At 37.1% G+C, this 16,906-nt stretch overlaps 1 protein-coding gene across 1 annotated transcript in view; it reads right to left on the reverse strand.

The window, feature by feature from the left end:
- kdm7ab (lysine (K)-specific demethylase 7Ab) overlaps positions 1-13,728 on the reverse strand; it is a 28,883-nt gene extending 15,155 nt beyond the window's left edge. Inside the window, exons 1-4 of the mRNA XM_051884295.1 lie at positions 13,493-13,728; positions 1,440-1,525; positions 1,061-1,178; positions 631-791 (exon numbers count right to left, since the gene is read on the reverse strand). Coding sequence (XP_051740255.1) covers positions 631-791; positions 1,061-1,178; positions 1,440-1,525; positions 13,493-13,590 — 463 coding nt within the window. The 5' untranslated portion in view covers positions 13,591-13,728. The remainder of the gene's footprint in view (positions 1-630; positions 792-1,060; positions 1,179-1,439; positions 1,526-13,492) is intronic.
- Between the last annotated feature and the right edge of the window lie 3,178 nt (positions 13,729-16,906).

Consider the following 16,906-nt stretch of genomic DNA (forward strand, 5'->3'; position numbering starts at 1 on the left):
AAATACTTAGCAGGCTGCTAACTTAAAGGGCTAAATACATTAGCAGTGGCCCAATATGGGTCACGCAGACACCAGAAGGTGTGGCAGTAGCAAATATTTTGTCACCTCACTGTAAGTGTAATATAATCACACTTTCATTCCCAGTGGGTCACAGGCACCCCTCCAGGACCCAAATGGAGCAGCTGATCGCTGTGTGTATCATGATAACAATAATATACACAAATGTGAGAGGTAGGAGTGAGCTGTAACCTAAACTTTACAGACAAAGCTCACTGGGGAAGATATAGCGGCTGTGTAATTGGAGACTATAAGGAACAGACTCTCAATGAGATGAGGCCTGCTAGGCTGGTGTAAGGTACACCACTTTTATCTACACTCTTATTTCATTATAGGTTGATTAATGTTTGCTAAAAGGCTAGACCCATTTGACTCACCTAAGATTAACATCTGATCTCCACAGTGGCTGGACTGTAATGCAACTCCATTACATGAAGACAACTCTTAATGGAATTAATATTTAAACCCTTGAAGCGCTGCTGCTCAATGGCTATATAGTGGAGCACAATGGGTAAAGGTGGAAGAAACAGGGTGAAGAGGATGATACCAAATCATTCCACTCTCCCTTCTTACCAACGTAGCGTTCTACATCCTTGACGGAGAATTCTGGTGGAGGTAATCGGAGACCAAGCCCTTCCATTTTGGATACAACGATGGGATAGCGGAAGCCATGTCTTTCCAGATACCGCTGGGTGACCTGACCGCCCTGCATTGGCTGCAAGATCTCATCTCCACTTCAGATTAAAACACAGGAGAATTACTGATTAAAGACCTGATTGAAACAATTTGTTATTAAAAAAAAAAAAGTTGTTATTCACTGAAAATCTTAAATATACTAAAGGTTTCTTGATCTACAATCAAACTTTTCAGGCCACTGCAACAATGACCACTGGTTTTCAGTGAAGAGCTGTGCCCATGTGTATCGTGTGGCATCATGGACAGCACCAAGCGCTGGAGTGCTTTGTCACGACGGTGTTGGGTTTCCCACAATTGGCACACATACCTAGGGAAGGTCCTGGACTGCAGCTCCCGCACAAACACAGAGGTGCCAGCCTGCACTGGCTTACTGCCGTCATCTGGCTCGGTGTAGTCGTGTCTGTGCCAGTTACTTCGCTTCTTCACTGTAAAAATAAGGCAAAGAGAATTCAATACGTCTGGCCTTGGAACAATACCGCAGTCATTACTAGACTACCACAATGCCATAACATCTGTTGTGCACCACTGCTTGTTGATCACAGTGGTTCAGCTGACCATATATGGGTAGCATCCTCTTAAACCAGTTCCTGTGGTAATTAGGTTGGTAACATATTCCAAATACAGAAAGGAAAAATCTGGTAAAGGTGAACCACCAGGGTCTAAGCGTCAAAAAAGTGGATACATACTCAGAGAGGGTCCGTGGTGGACGTCACAGTTGGGACAGTGGTAAACATCAATGTCCACAGCATGGTGCTCTTCTACCTCAACACAGCTGCAAAAAACAAATTTAAATTAATGAATGTTTTGAACGCACAATATTGTTTTCTGGGGATACTGTATGTGCGCAACGAGTCGTGGTATAATGGTTAGAGAGTCAGACTGGTAACCCGAAGGTTGCAGGTTTGATTCTCAATACTGACAGGAAACTACTGAGGTGCCCTTGAGCAAGGTACCTAACCCCCAATCGCTTCCTGGGCGCCACAGCAAAATGGCTGCCCACTGCTCCGGGTGTGTGCCACGGTTTGCTGTGAGTGTGTTCACTACTCACTACTCCTAACGTGTGCACGAAATTCCTCATAATAGATACTTCCAGCCATGCAAATGCAAGAAAACAATATATAAGGAAAACAATGGTATCATTGTGGTATCAGTAGTGTCACTCTACTTTTCAAAAGTTTGGGGACAGTGAGATTTTTTTATTTTATGTTTTGTCTCTTAAGGCAGGAACACACCAAGCCGATGGTCGGCCGTTGGGCAGTATTTGCTCGTTTTCTCAGTGTGTTCCACACCGTCAGCTGAAGTTGGTCCTCATCTGCTTTTTTTCCGGCCGATTCAACATGTTTAATTGGCGTCGGAACTCGTCGGTCTGTCTGGCCATCTGATCATTCTGATCAGCTACTGCCACCTGCTGCATGACTTGAATTTTCATGACTTCTAATCAAGCACTGATAACCCATAAAAAATAGTTTTAGTCAGTGGAATTGCTTTGAGGAAGAAGGACAGGATCTTGTATGGCACTCTTGCTATACAACAATATGGAAACTGGCTCGCACTTGCAGAAGGATCTTATTAAAACATTTCCCCTGAAGTGTTCCATCTGAAGTGTTCAGCAGCTTTGCCAACAAGCGCCTTATCGCTCAAGACCCCTTTGCCCCACTTCTTAATTTTTCCACTTCCAGCCGCACCCTCCAATTAGCTTAAAGGCATGTTGTTTCACAGGAAGTCATATGACAAGCTAGCTCTTGGCACTGTGTGGAGATTCATTAGCTAGGCAGGTAATGAGGCCTTGCACACTTCTCTGGCTCAGGTTTTGCTCGATGCTGCCAAAGAAAGCAATTTCGCTAACTCCTTGGTTTGAGTGTTACGTTACCCAGAGTGAAGTGCTCCAAACAATGAGGGCTTCACGTGGAGAACGCTTCACTAGCTGGAAGCAGTCTGACACTGCAATATAATAAACGATATGCATGAGGTGCGCCATGGCTTTTCAAACAAACCTAGTAGCCTCGATCAGCAACCTCAATGAATTCCAAAGATTCAACAGATTCTGCAGTGACCGAAGAGTAACTCCAGAATGGGTCATCTACGGTCGATTATGTTTAACCCCCAGACAGGCCCGGCTAAACCAGAGCTCCAGATGTGAGGTTACATTTGGTTGGGCTCCAGGGCACGAGACATGAGGTGAACGGGGGAGGGGAGTGTGTTTATTTTGGAAACCAGTGTGGGAAACAGTGGCATTTGAGTGGCAATGGCGGTGTCCACATCAAAAGATTGAAATTAGCCTTCCTACTGGGAAAATTTGGGTTTTTATTATTTTGTTCACATTATTAGCTGCCAGACAAAACAAAATTACAGTCCTGTTAAAACACAACATGTTTTCAGCGCTTTTTTGGTTTTTAGTTAGTTCCAAATGGTTTATGTATAATTTAAAGTGGTGAAGGAACTTGGGTCAGCTGACTGTTGTTCAGGAAACTCATTTGTGAAATACTCTACTCTTCTGGCACAATATAATTTTGGCTTTGTGTTTATTGTATCCTTGTTCATTATTTTAGGGAATGTAAGCAAATGTGCACTGTTTAAGTGAAATTTGCCACTTCTTTAGCTAAATAGGTTCATAAAACCTTCCAATATAATCTTGAGTAAATAGAAAAAACTAATGAAAAAATTATTTTTCCAAAAATCTGTCATCATTTAGTCACCCTCATGTCATTTCAAACCTGTAGGACCTTATTTTTTCTGTGGAATAGAAAAGGAGACATTTTGAAGAATGTTTACACTGCACAAAAAGCTATCAAATCCCATTTGCACGTCTGGATAATATTGTCACGCTTGATTACATGCAAGTACCAAAAGCGTTTGGATTAACTGAACGGGATGCTCACCAGCTTGGTTTTGACTGGCATGAGGGTGAGTAAACCATTCATATTATCCAAAAATGAACTAGTCAACAGTTTTATAAAATGGTAATGAGGGGCCAATCGGAAGTGAGTGTACCACGTCAACATCTGCGTTTTTTCCGCAAAAGGAGCCAGAACAAACTGAGCTATAGCGGCTACTGCAAACGCCTGCCAAGAACTTTCCCTCCCTCCGCTTCCTTCAGACTCTCACTTGTGATTGTGATGGGACAACCAAAAAGGACATGCAGGAAGTGACTCATGGAGATCATTACATCACACCGCCTCAGTTCTTGACCTACTGTTGGATGACACACTGGCTCTCTCCTCAAATCTAAGAGAAAAGTTGACTCCTACTCTATATGAATAATCTGTGGTGAAGAACACCGTGTCACTAAAAACATATTTGACTCAGGACTTTTTGAGCCATGATAACTGATGCTAAAACAATCATCTGTTGCCAAGCAAGATGGGTGAAAAGAACATCACTGGGTGGGAGAAAAAAAAAAGACTGCTTGAGTTCTGAATCTGAATGAGTCCAGGCCACAAGAGAGCTTACATCACTAGAGACTGGTGGGTTGCTAGCGTAACAAGAAGATTCAGGCAGAAAGAGAGCATGATGCAACAGGCAAAGAAAATATGAAGTGGAATATTACTGGCAAGTTTCTGCTATGGAGAGTTAAATTATGAAATAATGGCTAGGAAATAATCGAGTGTTGCTGTCAAGTAATTGATTACTTGAAAGCATTTTGAAATGAGTTAAAAATAATGAGAATGACATTATGTGGTATTGTTTATGTTTTTTTAAAGGGTTAGTTCACCCAAAAATAAAAATAATGTCATTTATTATTCACGCTCATGTCACACCTGTAAGACCTTCGTTCATCTTCGGAACACAAATTAAGATATTTTTTTTCAAAATCTCTATTGCCAGCAATGTCACCGAATCTCTCAAGATCCAGAAAGGTACTAAAAACATATTTAAAACAGTTCATGTGACTACAGTGGTTCAACCTTAATATTATAAAGCAACAAGAATACTTTTTGTGTGCCAAAAAAACTAAATAATGACTTTTAAACAATATCTAATGATGGTCGATTTCAAAACACTGCTTCGAAGCTTCACAAATCTTTTGTTTCGAATCAGTTGTTCGGATCGTGTATCAAACTGCCAAATTTAAAATGTATTTTCTAAAATGCACACACCCACATAGAAACATATTTGAAAAGGAGACCAGCAGAACAAGCTCAAAAAAAATAAATCAAAGATGGCATGGCAGACAAGGCAAGAGAAGGTATTAGAAGGTAGACAAGGCAAATATGAGGTATTAGAAGGTAGCTTGCTATGAAGCCAATACGTTTTTCCTTTATTTTAATTTTGGTTTGGAAATATCTGAGAATAAATCCATCATTCAGCTTTGTGTTCCACTATTAGAGTTTCCCTGTTAACACAGATGAGCAAGCCAACAACCATAACATCGTCACAAACAAATTCCACAAAACCTCATGAGACTTGCTAAACCGTGCACTTTTCGTCCTCCAGTGGGTGGTTTAGTGTGAAATATGATAATAGCATTAAAGTATGAGACGCAGTAACGGACTTGTTTGTTTCAGTGCTATTTTATTCATTAAAACCTTACCAGGCTATTGCATTTGCTCATTGCCAAGGCTTACGCTGTTGCACTGGTATTGCATGTTGTTTTGTGAGGAGTGGGGTGGGGGGGGTCCTCAAAAGAAACAGAATGTCACTGCATCTGTCCAAATCCTTTGTCTAAATAGGACGCATGTCACAACAAAACTAACATTAACATTGAGAAAATGTACTAGATGGCCATACTGGATGATCCTTTGACTAAAAGCTTATTGACTTGAGAAATAACACCACAAACAAGACTCTGGGCTCCATTCCATCAATATCATAAATCTGGGTTGTCCGTGTCTGGAAGCAAGAGCCTTTAAGCCCTAAAAAGATGTTGGGATTTGGCCTCAAAAGACATGAGAGCACATTAAGTGGCTTTTTCAGTACTGTGAAGGGTGAGAACCTCTTCCATGGTTGAAGAACGTTCAGACAACAGTCGTTCCTAACAGACCTCTTATGACCTGCCATTTAGCCTGAATGGAGATAGTCATTACTCAATGGAAATGTAGGCTTGATCAGGAGATGGAATAAGTCTAGGCAAACAATAAGAGGATGTGGCCATTTTTCTCTACGGCACGTTTTTGGAGAAGTAACCATTGGCCCCCCAATGACAGAGCAATACATTTCTGATGGTTCCTGAGATAAAGGGTGAGGGCTGGTTTCGTGTGCCTCGTCAGGTCTAATGTAGATCCTAGCAAGGGATTTAGTAGCAGAACGTTGGAAGATACCTGAAGGCTCCTTTGAAGGAGCCATCGTAAGTGCATAAACCCAACACAACCAATGAGATCTCCTGAAGGCTTAACCAATCGTTCACCTAGACTGCAAGCAGATGAAAAGAGTCTCCATGGTGATGGTAACTTCACAGGCAGAATTCACAGTATGTAAGCCATAGATCCCATTACGCTCTCAGAATCCCACTTTGTACTACGGTTTGAGCCTGAGGCCTCCTTGCTGACTAAAGCATGCATGAAAATGTGGAGAATTTCAAGTAACATGTCCATCACAACTGTTCTTTATTTGTGCTACTAAGGAATTAGGGATGGGAATCAAAAGTAAGGGTGCTCCGATCAGGGTTTTTGGGCCGATTACTGGAAGCAGTATTGGTTGATACCGAAATAAATAATTCTATATGATAAATAAAGGTTTCCAAATAGACCCACTGGGGCTATTCTTAAAAACAATGTATTTTAAGTATATATATATATATATAAAAAGAGAGATTATGAATTGACAACTCTTTATTTATTGGAAAGCAACATGTGCTACATATTCAATTCCCTCTCTTAAAGCTGATTAGGAACAACTTAGAGATTAACAAATATAGCATTCCTGTGGAGAGAAAAAAAAAAAAAACATTAATCCTACTAAATCTACTAAAGAGCAGTGTGTGATTTTTGTTGTTTGATTAACATTAATGAGACAGACGGCAGCAGGAATATTAGGCTGCTTTCACTTTAAGAGCTAATGTATGGATCCAATATACTGTTATGCATGTGACTTACTGTCCAACGGTTTGCGTTTCTTAAGGAATAACCGACGGTCTTTGAGCGAATACTCACCAAGCCAGGAATTTTGTCATATTTCTGTGTGTATCAAAATGATTTAGCTATTCAGAATTTTCTAATTCCAATTTTCCACTTAATGCTTCTTATCAATATCAACATTAAGCACTGCTTACTCAGAGGTAACTTTGAAAATAAGTAGCTTTTTAATCAGTAAATTCAGCGAATTTGCATGTTCAAAGTTTAACTTGAATCCGATGCAAAATCTATATGGGATAATGTTTCGGCTTATGTGAAATTCCAGATTGCACAGATTCCTATTGAGATGAATGTATTTTGCCTGCGGAAATTTGCCGTACAAAGGTAAATGTAACTTCAGTACACACTAGGGTTTCAGCAGGAGCACACGCACACAAGTCATATGGACTGCTTTTCAGGCTTGATAACCCCGTGTCACCATTCACTTTCATTGTATGGAAAAGAGCAGCGTGAACACTCTGCTAAACATCTCTTTTTGCATTCTACGAAAGAAACAAAAGGTCATACAAGTTTGGAATGACATGGGCCTGGGTAAACAAGTCAAAATTAGCTCATTGACTTGACTTTAATTTATAGGGTCCCTAATTATGAGGTGGAAGTGTAGGGTTTCCTAGTTGGATGCCAAAGCAGAACCTGACAATGAACTCCTGCATCCATCAGCCCTAAGCTTGAGTTACTCGTCATTTAGCAGACACTTTTTTTTTATCCTGTGTGACCTACAGCACTCTAATTGCAAAGACTCCCTGGAATAAACTAGGGTTAAGTGCTTTGCTTCAGGGCATAATGATAGAACAGTAAGATAAAGTGGCTGAGCAGGATTGTGAGGTGAACCTACACCCTTTATGTTAGCAAAGCAGATCTTCACTGCAAAGAACACAGAGAACACGGTCCGTTTTGATGTGTGGCTGCACTTATTTGCTAAATTAAGCCTGGCTGAGGGAAGTCGGGGAGGAAACTGTGTGCAAAAAAAAAAAAAAAAAAAAAAAAGCTCAGCCAACAGACAGTGAAGCAGCAGGAAACATAACATAAAATGAGGGCAAACAAAGATAAACTAAAGCCTTCCCCTCTCCTATGTCTCTTTGCGAAGAAACCGACTGTCTGTCTTAGACGCAGGCGAGCCCCTGAGAGTAATGAGCACAGGAAACTGCATTTAGCATAGGAAACTAGGCTTTACTGCTTCAAACCCACACGCTTGGCCAAGACCATTACCCCAACAAGGGCAGGGGACTTCCTCCAGATGCAACTGTGCTGCAAACTCTCACCTTTGTTTGGAGATCAAAACACAAACAAGAGTGTAACTGCCATTTAAAAATAGCATAGAGCCTTACAGATTAAACCAGAGATACACTACCATTCAAAAGTTTGGGGTCAGTAAGGTCATTTTCGGAAAGAAATCAATGCTTTCATTCCGCAAGAACACATTAAATTGATCAAAAGTGACATTAAAAACATTTATAATGTTACTAAAGATTTCTATTTTAAAATAAATGCTGTTCTCTTGAACTGTCTACTCAAAGAATAGTCAACATTGATTATAATGGGAAATGTTTCTTGAGCAGCAAATCAGAATGATTTCTGAAGGATCATGTGACACTGAAGACTGGAGTAATGATGCATCACAAGAATACATTACATTTTAAAATATATTAAAATAGAAAACAGTTATTTTACATTGTAATAATATTTCACAATATTACAGTTTTTAGTGTATTGCTGATCAAATAAATCCAGCCTTGGCGAGCATAAGAGACTTTTCAAAAACAAACTTTTGAACAGTACTGTATTGTTTTTTATATTAATTATTTTCAATTGTCTATTATCTAAAATGCATAACCGATTTTTGTTTTTCGTTGATTAGTAATGATTCATCACAATCATTACTAATCATTTCACTACAACAACAAAACAAATAAAATAGTAAAATAATAAAGTACATTTTGAATCAATGATGTCACATAATGAATGAATATTATCAAATTGGAGTGTCTTGTGATAGTCAAGAGAATCTAGTATTTTGTGACGAGTGAAAACAAATCTGTGGTTTGAGGTGACAGTCCCACAGCTCTGACTACTTTCACTCTTCAATGCATTAAAATACTATAACAGCCCTTACTAGTTATGGCAAATGTGACAGATGACCAGTGAGATCATCCGGTCTATTCATAAAGTGGATAATGGTCATGAAATCAATAGGTTGCCAACTTAAGGCTGTTAATCATAACCAGTCTGTGAAAAATCAATCTGACAAACGGCTCAAATAACATTGTTACCGAAGACTACAGAAAACCAATATCGAGTTTAGAATCATGCATTTATATTCATGTAAGAAATGTTATTACTTGGTAACTGTATAGAACACTGATTGAACACTGTTGAAGTCCCTGCAGTCACAGCTTTAACATGTCAACTCCGTCATCCTGGTGTAATAGTTTTTGTAAATAGTTGTGGGATAAATGTTGGCATTTTTTATATGTTTATTAAGGCGGCTACAACTGGGAAATAAAACGTAATTGAGCCACTGTACAACATGTGGTTAAGGTGGGAAAAAATTCAATTTTGTCAACTCCGTCAGACGTGAACTCCGACAGGTTTTATGTCTGATGGTTGACAAGTGCTCACAAAAAGTCTATATAATGTGATTTAATGTGTCTTTTGCATATGGGGAATTCCTCTAATGTTGTTTCATGATTCTATTTACATATACTGTATATTTGGCCCCAGCTGGACCTTTGTCAACTCCGTCACTATTGGTCAACTCCGTCACTATTGGTCAACTCCCCGTCACTATTGGTCAACTCCGTCAGGTGAAGGTTTTTGCTCATTTTGAAAGAAATGTCTTCTTTTTTTTTTTCAATTCATTGTGTTAAAATATTAAAACATCAACTGAACTACATTATATCATGTCTGATTTACCTAAGAACATTGGTTATATATGTTTAATATTAAAAAGAAGGTTAGAGAATTAAGGAATTTAGGAACTGGATTGTTCATAATAACAATACCATTATTGTTTACTGAATACCATTATTACATAATTGAAGACTTTACACTGTTGTTGGATGGATCAAATTAAAATAGCATGTTTTTTAATGCGTCTGACGGAGCTGACACAAATTAAGTTCCTAAGTGAATAAATGTACATTTTTAGAAAAAAAAAAAAAAAAATCAGAAAAATCTGTTCCCTAACATGGTTCATTAGCTGAGAACATTTTCTACAAATATATCAGTTAAATAATAAAAAAAAAAAAAAAACCACTTCTAAAACATGTTTTGTCCCTTATCTAAAGAATCAGAAACAATTTTCTTTCTGAAGCAATGCATAAGAATCCACCAGATTTTATTTTATTATAATTGAAGCAGCACGTGATCAGGGGTGACTTTTCGACCGGGCCAATCCTACTAAAACCCTAGCCTGACAAGACAGAAGTCATCTATCTCTCCTCAGTGTTTTCAGCCTCAGAGGGACGTTGATGAATGGGGCTTTGAACTTGCCTCTGGGCAGTGAGGCCTCCATCAATCTTTCCCCTCCTACAAACACACAAGCACACCCACGCACGTGCATCAAGCATGCAAATACACACATTATTCAAAAGACAGAGACGCGCTGAATCACAGACCTTAGAACTGATTTAGGAGGATTTGCTGAGGATAAACTAACCATTTAAACAAGTCATTAGGTAACATTCCAAGGTCACTATAAATCTCGCAGAACTGGCCTGCACCTGGTAGGTAAGACGTGTATGGGCAGTTTTTTTTTGTGTGGTTGAAACTGTACGCTTGGGCCTCTTGTCACTATCATGCATGAATATCAGGAGTTTCGTAATTCTCTGAGGCCTTCGCCCCCAGCGGCTCCTGCCTCCCAAACCAGGCTGTGCACAGAGCCAGATAACAGCCAAGCCCGGGCGACCGGCTAGACAGCTTAATCCCACTGGTGGCAGGCAGCAGTGACACATTGAACCTTTGAGTAACAGAACAAAACACATCAACCACGCATCCCACAAATATGATTATCCCTCGTTATCAACTGTGCCAGTGGGCACCACAATGTTGTAATGCAGAGACACAGAAGCCCCTTGGCAAAATTAAACATCAAATGCAATTTAAACACACAGGCCTAATAATGCAAGTATGCTTGAAAACCGTGGTAAATATTTATATTCTATAATAAGGTTAAAAAATTTGGGTTTATGAAACGCTGGTATTTTGAAACTGAATTCAGACCTGTATTCAGTCATGCATTAGGAATACAAATGCGGCCCAACTTCACTTTAAAATAATAATAATAATAAAAAAAATGTAATTAATTGGAAATTGTGTTTTCTACAATTATGAACTGAAAGAATATGATGTAGTTTATATATGACATATATATTATTAAGTAAAATAAGTGTTTTATTTTACTGTATTTCATTTTATTATGTAATTTTTTTTCTGTGATGCAAAGCTGAATTTTCAGCATATATTATATACCACTCCAGTCTTTAGTGTCACATGATCCTTCAGAAATCATTCTAATATGCTGATTTGGTATTCATTATTAAATTTGGTGTTCAATTATTATTGGTGCTCAATTAATAGTTCTTATTACAATCAATGTTGAAAATAATTTATGCTGCTTAATATTTGGGTGGAAACGCAATACACTTTTTTCCTTTTTTTTTTTTTTTTGGATGAATAGAAAGTGCAAAAGAACAGTATTTTTGCCACATTATAAATGTTTTATCTAATACTTTTGATCAATTTAATACATCTTTGCTAAAAAAAAAAAGTATTAATTTCTTTAAATTCTTAATTTCTTATCTGACCCAAAACTTCTGAACGGCAATGCATCACGTTTTCCACAAAAATATTATACAGCAAAAACTGTTTTCAATACTGATAACAATAAGAAATGTTTCTTGAGCACAAAATCAGCATTAGAATGATTTCTGAAGGATCATGTGACACTGAAAACTGTAGTAAAATTCAGCTTTGCATCACAGAAATAAATCACAAATATCTCAAAATAAGAATAACTTCTATATTGTAATAGTATTTCACAATATTAGCATTTTTGTTGAATTTTATTCAAATGAATAAAGCATAAGAGACTTTCAAAAACATAAAAAAAAAAAAAAAAATCGCATTTATTCCAAACTTTTTACAGATACTGTAAATGTGTAAACTATAAAGATTTACAAGATAACTAAAAACAAATGTACCAGCCAGCTATATCACACTTATAAACAAGCAGCACAATGCCCTTGCACGACTTCCGGCAATATTTACAGTTCACCCTGAGCGTTTCACACATAGCTTCAGCTCTACGCTGCACACGTCAAACGGTACCTGTCCCTTTAAGAGGCGGAACCATATGCCCATATTTGTAAAACTGGGGTATTTAAATACCCGACCCATGCTGTCAATCAAAAAGACCAAACAATCACAGAAACCTTAGGGGCTGCGCTCCTTTACAAACGCGTCTTTCCCTTTTGCGTGTAATACTGCCATTAAACCGAGCAAACCCCAAAATTAGAAGCTACTTTCCAAGCAATCTGTAATGCACATTTAAGGCACTTAACGAGAGAAATAGGCAAGGTCTTAAGTCGTAAACTCAACCACACGTCTTTGTTTAGTTACCCCCCCCCCCCCCCATTCCCCGTGTAACTTTTCATCGAAACCCCCCACGTTTCTTCACGCTTCACAGACTGACTGCTGCAGAAAACCCAACAAAGAAATAACCTGGATGTCAAATACATTTAATTTACGAGCGAAAAGCAATAAAAGTTGCAATATAGGCTGCATAAAAGATAAAGCAAACCCAAGTTATCAAAATATCCAGATGTTGTTCGGCCAATATTATGGTGAAAGTGAATTTCAAACGGTCTAAAACTCTTTAAAATTCTCGTTTTATTTTCTGTTAACAACTGCATGATAGCAACTAAGTACGGTTTATGATATTTGAAGCATAAAAAAAAATATCTTAATCAAGTCTTAAGGAAAACATCATGCACGAGTTCACTCGAAAGCAAGTTTCAGCACCACATCGATCATGTTTTAGTTCAAATCCACAGCCATTCCTTTTCTAACGGTTTTCTTTTGTCGTTATTACTATTATTGTTATTTTAATGCTTTTTTATTTATCTCATCTTATATTACATTCTAATAGTTTGATTTTTGACGTGTACAGCACCCAACTGCAGTTAAATGTACAATATTAATAAACCTTCACTTGACGTCTGACACCCCACAATCTCACGTGCACTTCAACATCCATGTCAATGCTGTCATTATTTCCTTATAAGACACAAAACTACATAAGCGGTTCATGTCAGCTGATGCTCTGCAACCCTAGCCACAAAGCTACTGAGAAAACCCTACGTGAACCCATTTTCGCTGCTCAGATCACTGGATTTTTTTGGAGAAGCCATGGAAAAACAGTCAAATGTTACGGCAAAACAATAACGAAGCTAGGAAAGAATTAACAGAGGGGCAACTCGAGCGTTTATATTATGAAAGTGGCAAAAGGTGCGATTAACGCCTGGAAATATTGACAAAGCAGCGCGTGAAATCGTCTCGAGCTCAACGCACGGCTTACTGACATCCGAAGTGCCATAGGATTTCATATGCGGGTATCCTTTTTGCTTTTCCGACACAACATATGACAAAGAAACGGTTGAATTCCTTACCTGCCGTGAAACCAGTCCTTACAAATATCGCATTCTATCATAAACCGGCTCACATCGTACGGCTGCCGGCAGACGCAATACAGCTGGGCCGTCGCCATCTTCGGACTGTCCCCAAACAACGCAGCCAAGCTGGAATCGGGTTGGGCGGAGATTCCTTCTAATTATGCGGAAACAACACAGAGAGGAACGCGAGAGGAGGGGCGCCGAGAGCATGCCGTGACGTCATGCATCAACACTGAGCGCGAGGCACGCCAAGTCACTTCATCATTACGTAATACGAAAATAGGAGTGATAATAAAAAGCATTGGATGAGACAAACGAGTTATAGATACATAAGTACAAGATTTTAACGTCCATTTAGCCAAAACCAACAGTTGTTATTTTTTTTGTTAATCTAAACTAGCCTAACGTTAAAAAACAGTTAAGGTTCATTAATATCATGCGTAATCATTTCATTAGATTTTATTATTATTATTATTATTATTATTATTGAAGAATACAATGTACAAGCGTTTTAGGTAGGCTATAAAAATGGTAACGTTTCCAATTTTTAGTATAACAAAGTTTTAAGAAGGGAGCCAATTTTTTTTTTTGAACATTTGGAATATGAACATATGAAAGTGACGGTTTTTTAAATTTGAAATCTTACTTTGAGAGCATCGGACTACTATTTTTAAACTGAAAACATATTTCATATTGATCTATCAGGCGAATTTAATTTCAGGATTTTAGTTTTTTTTTTTTTTAATTTCAGAATTTAATTACCATTTAATTTCAGGAGGTTTAATGAGAATGAGGTTTTTATAATCAATTAACACTGCTTAAAAAAAAAAAAAAATTACAAGATGGACAAAATTTGTCACCAAAAAGTCATTCGGTTTAACCAAAAATTCGGTCTTACCGAATGACACTTTTGGTTATACTGAATGACGATATTTTCAAACAATGCTAACAGGCTGATATCTAGCTAGCTAGCAAAAGGACAATCAAACATTTTATACTTAATACAAGTTTTTAAAATATTACAACATTTTCCATGTTTTATAGCGGTTGTACTGAATGATATATATATGCTTTGATTGCCACCGTGCTTGACGGGAAGCAGACAAACAAATAAAATAAAAATTGTATGCATGACAAATGAATAAAGATGGTGAATACAAAAGCAATCATCTTGAATGTGGTGTCTAAGAAAGCAACAAATAGAGGTAATATGTTTAGACTTGGATCAGTGTATAAATGAAACAATCATAAGGTTTATTTGTTAAAACTCACATTTAAAAAAAAATAAATAAATAAAATAAAAATTCAAGTTCAAAAGGGAGTTAAAAACGCCCAGGTCACATTTTTACGACCACTGTTTTTTTGTTTAATAGTGAATTTATTTTTTATGACAGTTATTCTCGCCCATTTTTAAAATTTAAATGAGCAAAAATAAATAGGCCGTACAACAAATGTTAAATATTTTTTTTTACAATTTAAACAATATTTAATAATCATTATTGTATTATTCCTTCTGGTCATATAGGCCTATATATCACTGCAAAAAGAAAGGAAGGTAAATCTGGCCGTTTGCTAGTCCTAAAACTTTGAGGAGAAGGTTGTCTATGTCGCCACCTTGTGCAAAATCTGATCATTACAGTTGAGGTAAAAGCTCTGTAACTAAATCCCCGTATATACACTGCAAGCGACGCGACAACCTCGAGCGCTTCCATTGTAATTAAAGAATCTGCGACGCGGTGAAATGAGGCGGCGTTGATTACAAGTTTGTCGCATCGCGTCAGATGGGCTTTAAGCTTCGGGGCGTCGCCTTGAATCGACCCGGACCAATCGGGATTCCGCTCAGTACTTTGTAAACAACACAGCTGCACGCTGTATGAAAACTTTACTACGAGAGGATGTTGCGTGCCGAAGACTGCCAGAAAAATCACTTAATTCGGTAAGGGGCATGTTTAAAATTCCTACTGGTTGTTTGAGTTTAAATGTTGGTCTCGTCGATGATACGAGCACTTTTCTCATCTCTGAAAGAACGAGCGCAACTGAAGATGTTGGCAGACATCCGGGACGTTTGTCGGTGAAAAATAGTGAATGCTGGTGTATTTCTTATGGCAAAATCAGTGTGTTGTGACACGAAGAGTAGCTTTATGCGTAACTAAAGGAATATTCTTAAAAAGGTAGTCATTTTCGTTTCGCGTTTCTTTTGTAAAAGAATGAAACGTAATGAGATCCTTATCGTAAGTGATAAACTCTTGCGCAATTGAGCCCTAGGGAGCATCGGTGGGCGGCTTACTTATTTTCAGTACATATATTTTTTAATATCGTGAAGTTTAGGGGTCAAGATGCTTTGTACACATTTCATGACTCTTACAGGGGTGTGTGTGTGTCTGTAAACGTTTGGAAATGGCTCAAAATGTGAAAGATATTCTCAGTTGTGTGCACATGGACGCTCATTGTAATTTTGTATATCGTCAATGACGTGACGCTTGTTTTGTACGGAAGTTCCTCAAAATGCGTATAAAAAAAATAATGTTTTTTGAATACACTGTTTTATTAACACGATTTAATGTGTGAATTAAAAGTCATTTTGATTGTTTTTTTTTAAAGGTTCGACGTCAAAAATGTCGTAGGTAAACAATAGAAAAACAAAAGTCATTAAAAAGTTGAAATTCTTAAAATTGTATTATATTATTAATTCTTCTATTAAAAAATAAGCAGTGGAGCAATTTTGTTTTAAATATTTATAATTGGAAAACTTTGTAAATTAAAGTCAGTGTGGCATAACCAATATGTAAGTCATGTGACATGTATTAACCTTTTTATGAAAATGCACATTTTGTTAATATCAAGGTATTTTATTACACAAATTCATTATTTTTTAAAAAATAAGCAGTGAAGCAATTTTGTTTTAAATATTTATATCTGCAAAACAAAGTCAGTCTGACACAATCGATACAAGAACCAACTTTTTTGTCATGATTTAAAAAGAAAATAACATTTTGTCATTTTTAAGAAAATGCACATTTTGCTAGGGTCAAGATATTTTGTTACATTTGGTTACACTTGATATTCATTATTTATCTTTTCTAAAAACAGTTAAAATGTTGTTTTTTTTTAAGTTGTTTTAAAAAAATTTTGAAAAATGATTTTTGACATTGAAGGTTTAAAAAATTATTTTAGTACTTTTTATGTTATGGTCACACTACTTGTCATTAAATTAAGCCATTAAAATATATACATTTTTAGAAAAATATTATGAACATTTTTCCAAAAATGTATGATACCAAATAAAACGTATGATATTTTAAAATCAATTTTTTTTTTTTTTTAAGATTTCATATTTCTATTAGTCGTTGACCCATATATGTGACTTTTCATAAGAGACTACCTTGGCTGTAATTAAAATCCATCAAAAAA

The sequence above is a fragment of the Ctenopharyngodon idella genome, chromosome 24 (assembly GCF_019924925.1).
Source record: "Ctenopharyngodon idella isolate HZGC_01 chromosome 24, HZGC01, whole genome shotgun sequence".
NCBI lineage: Eukaryota > Metazoa > Chordata > Actinopteri > Cypriniformes > Xenocyprididae > Ctenopharyngodon > Ctenopharyngodon idella.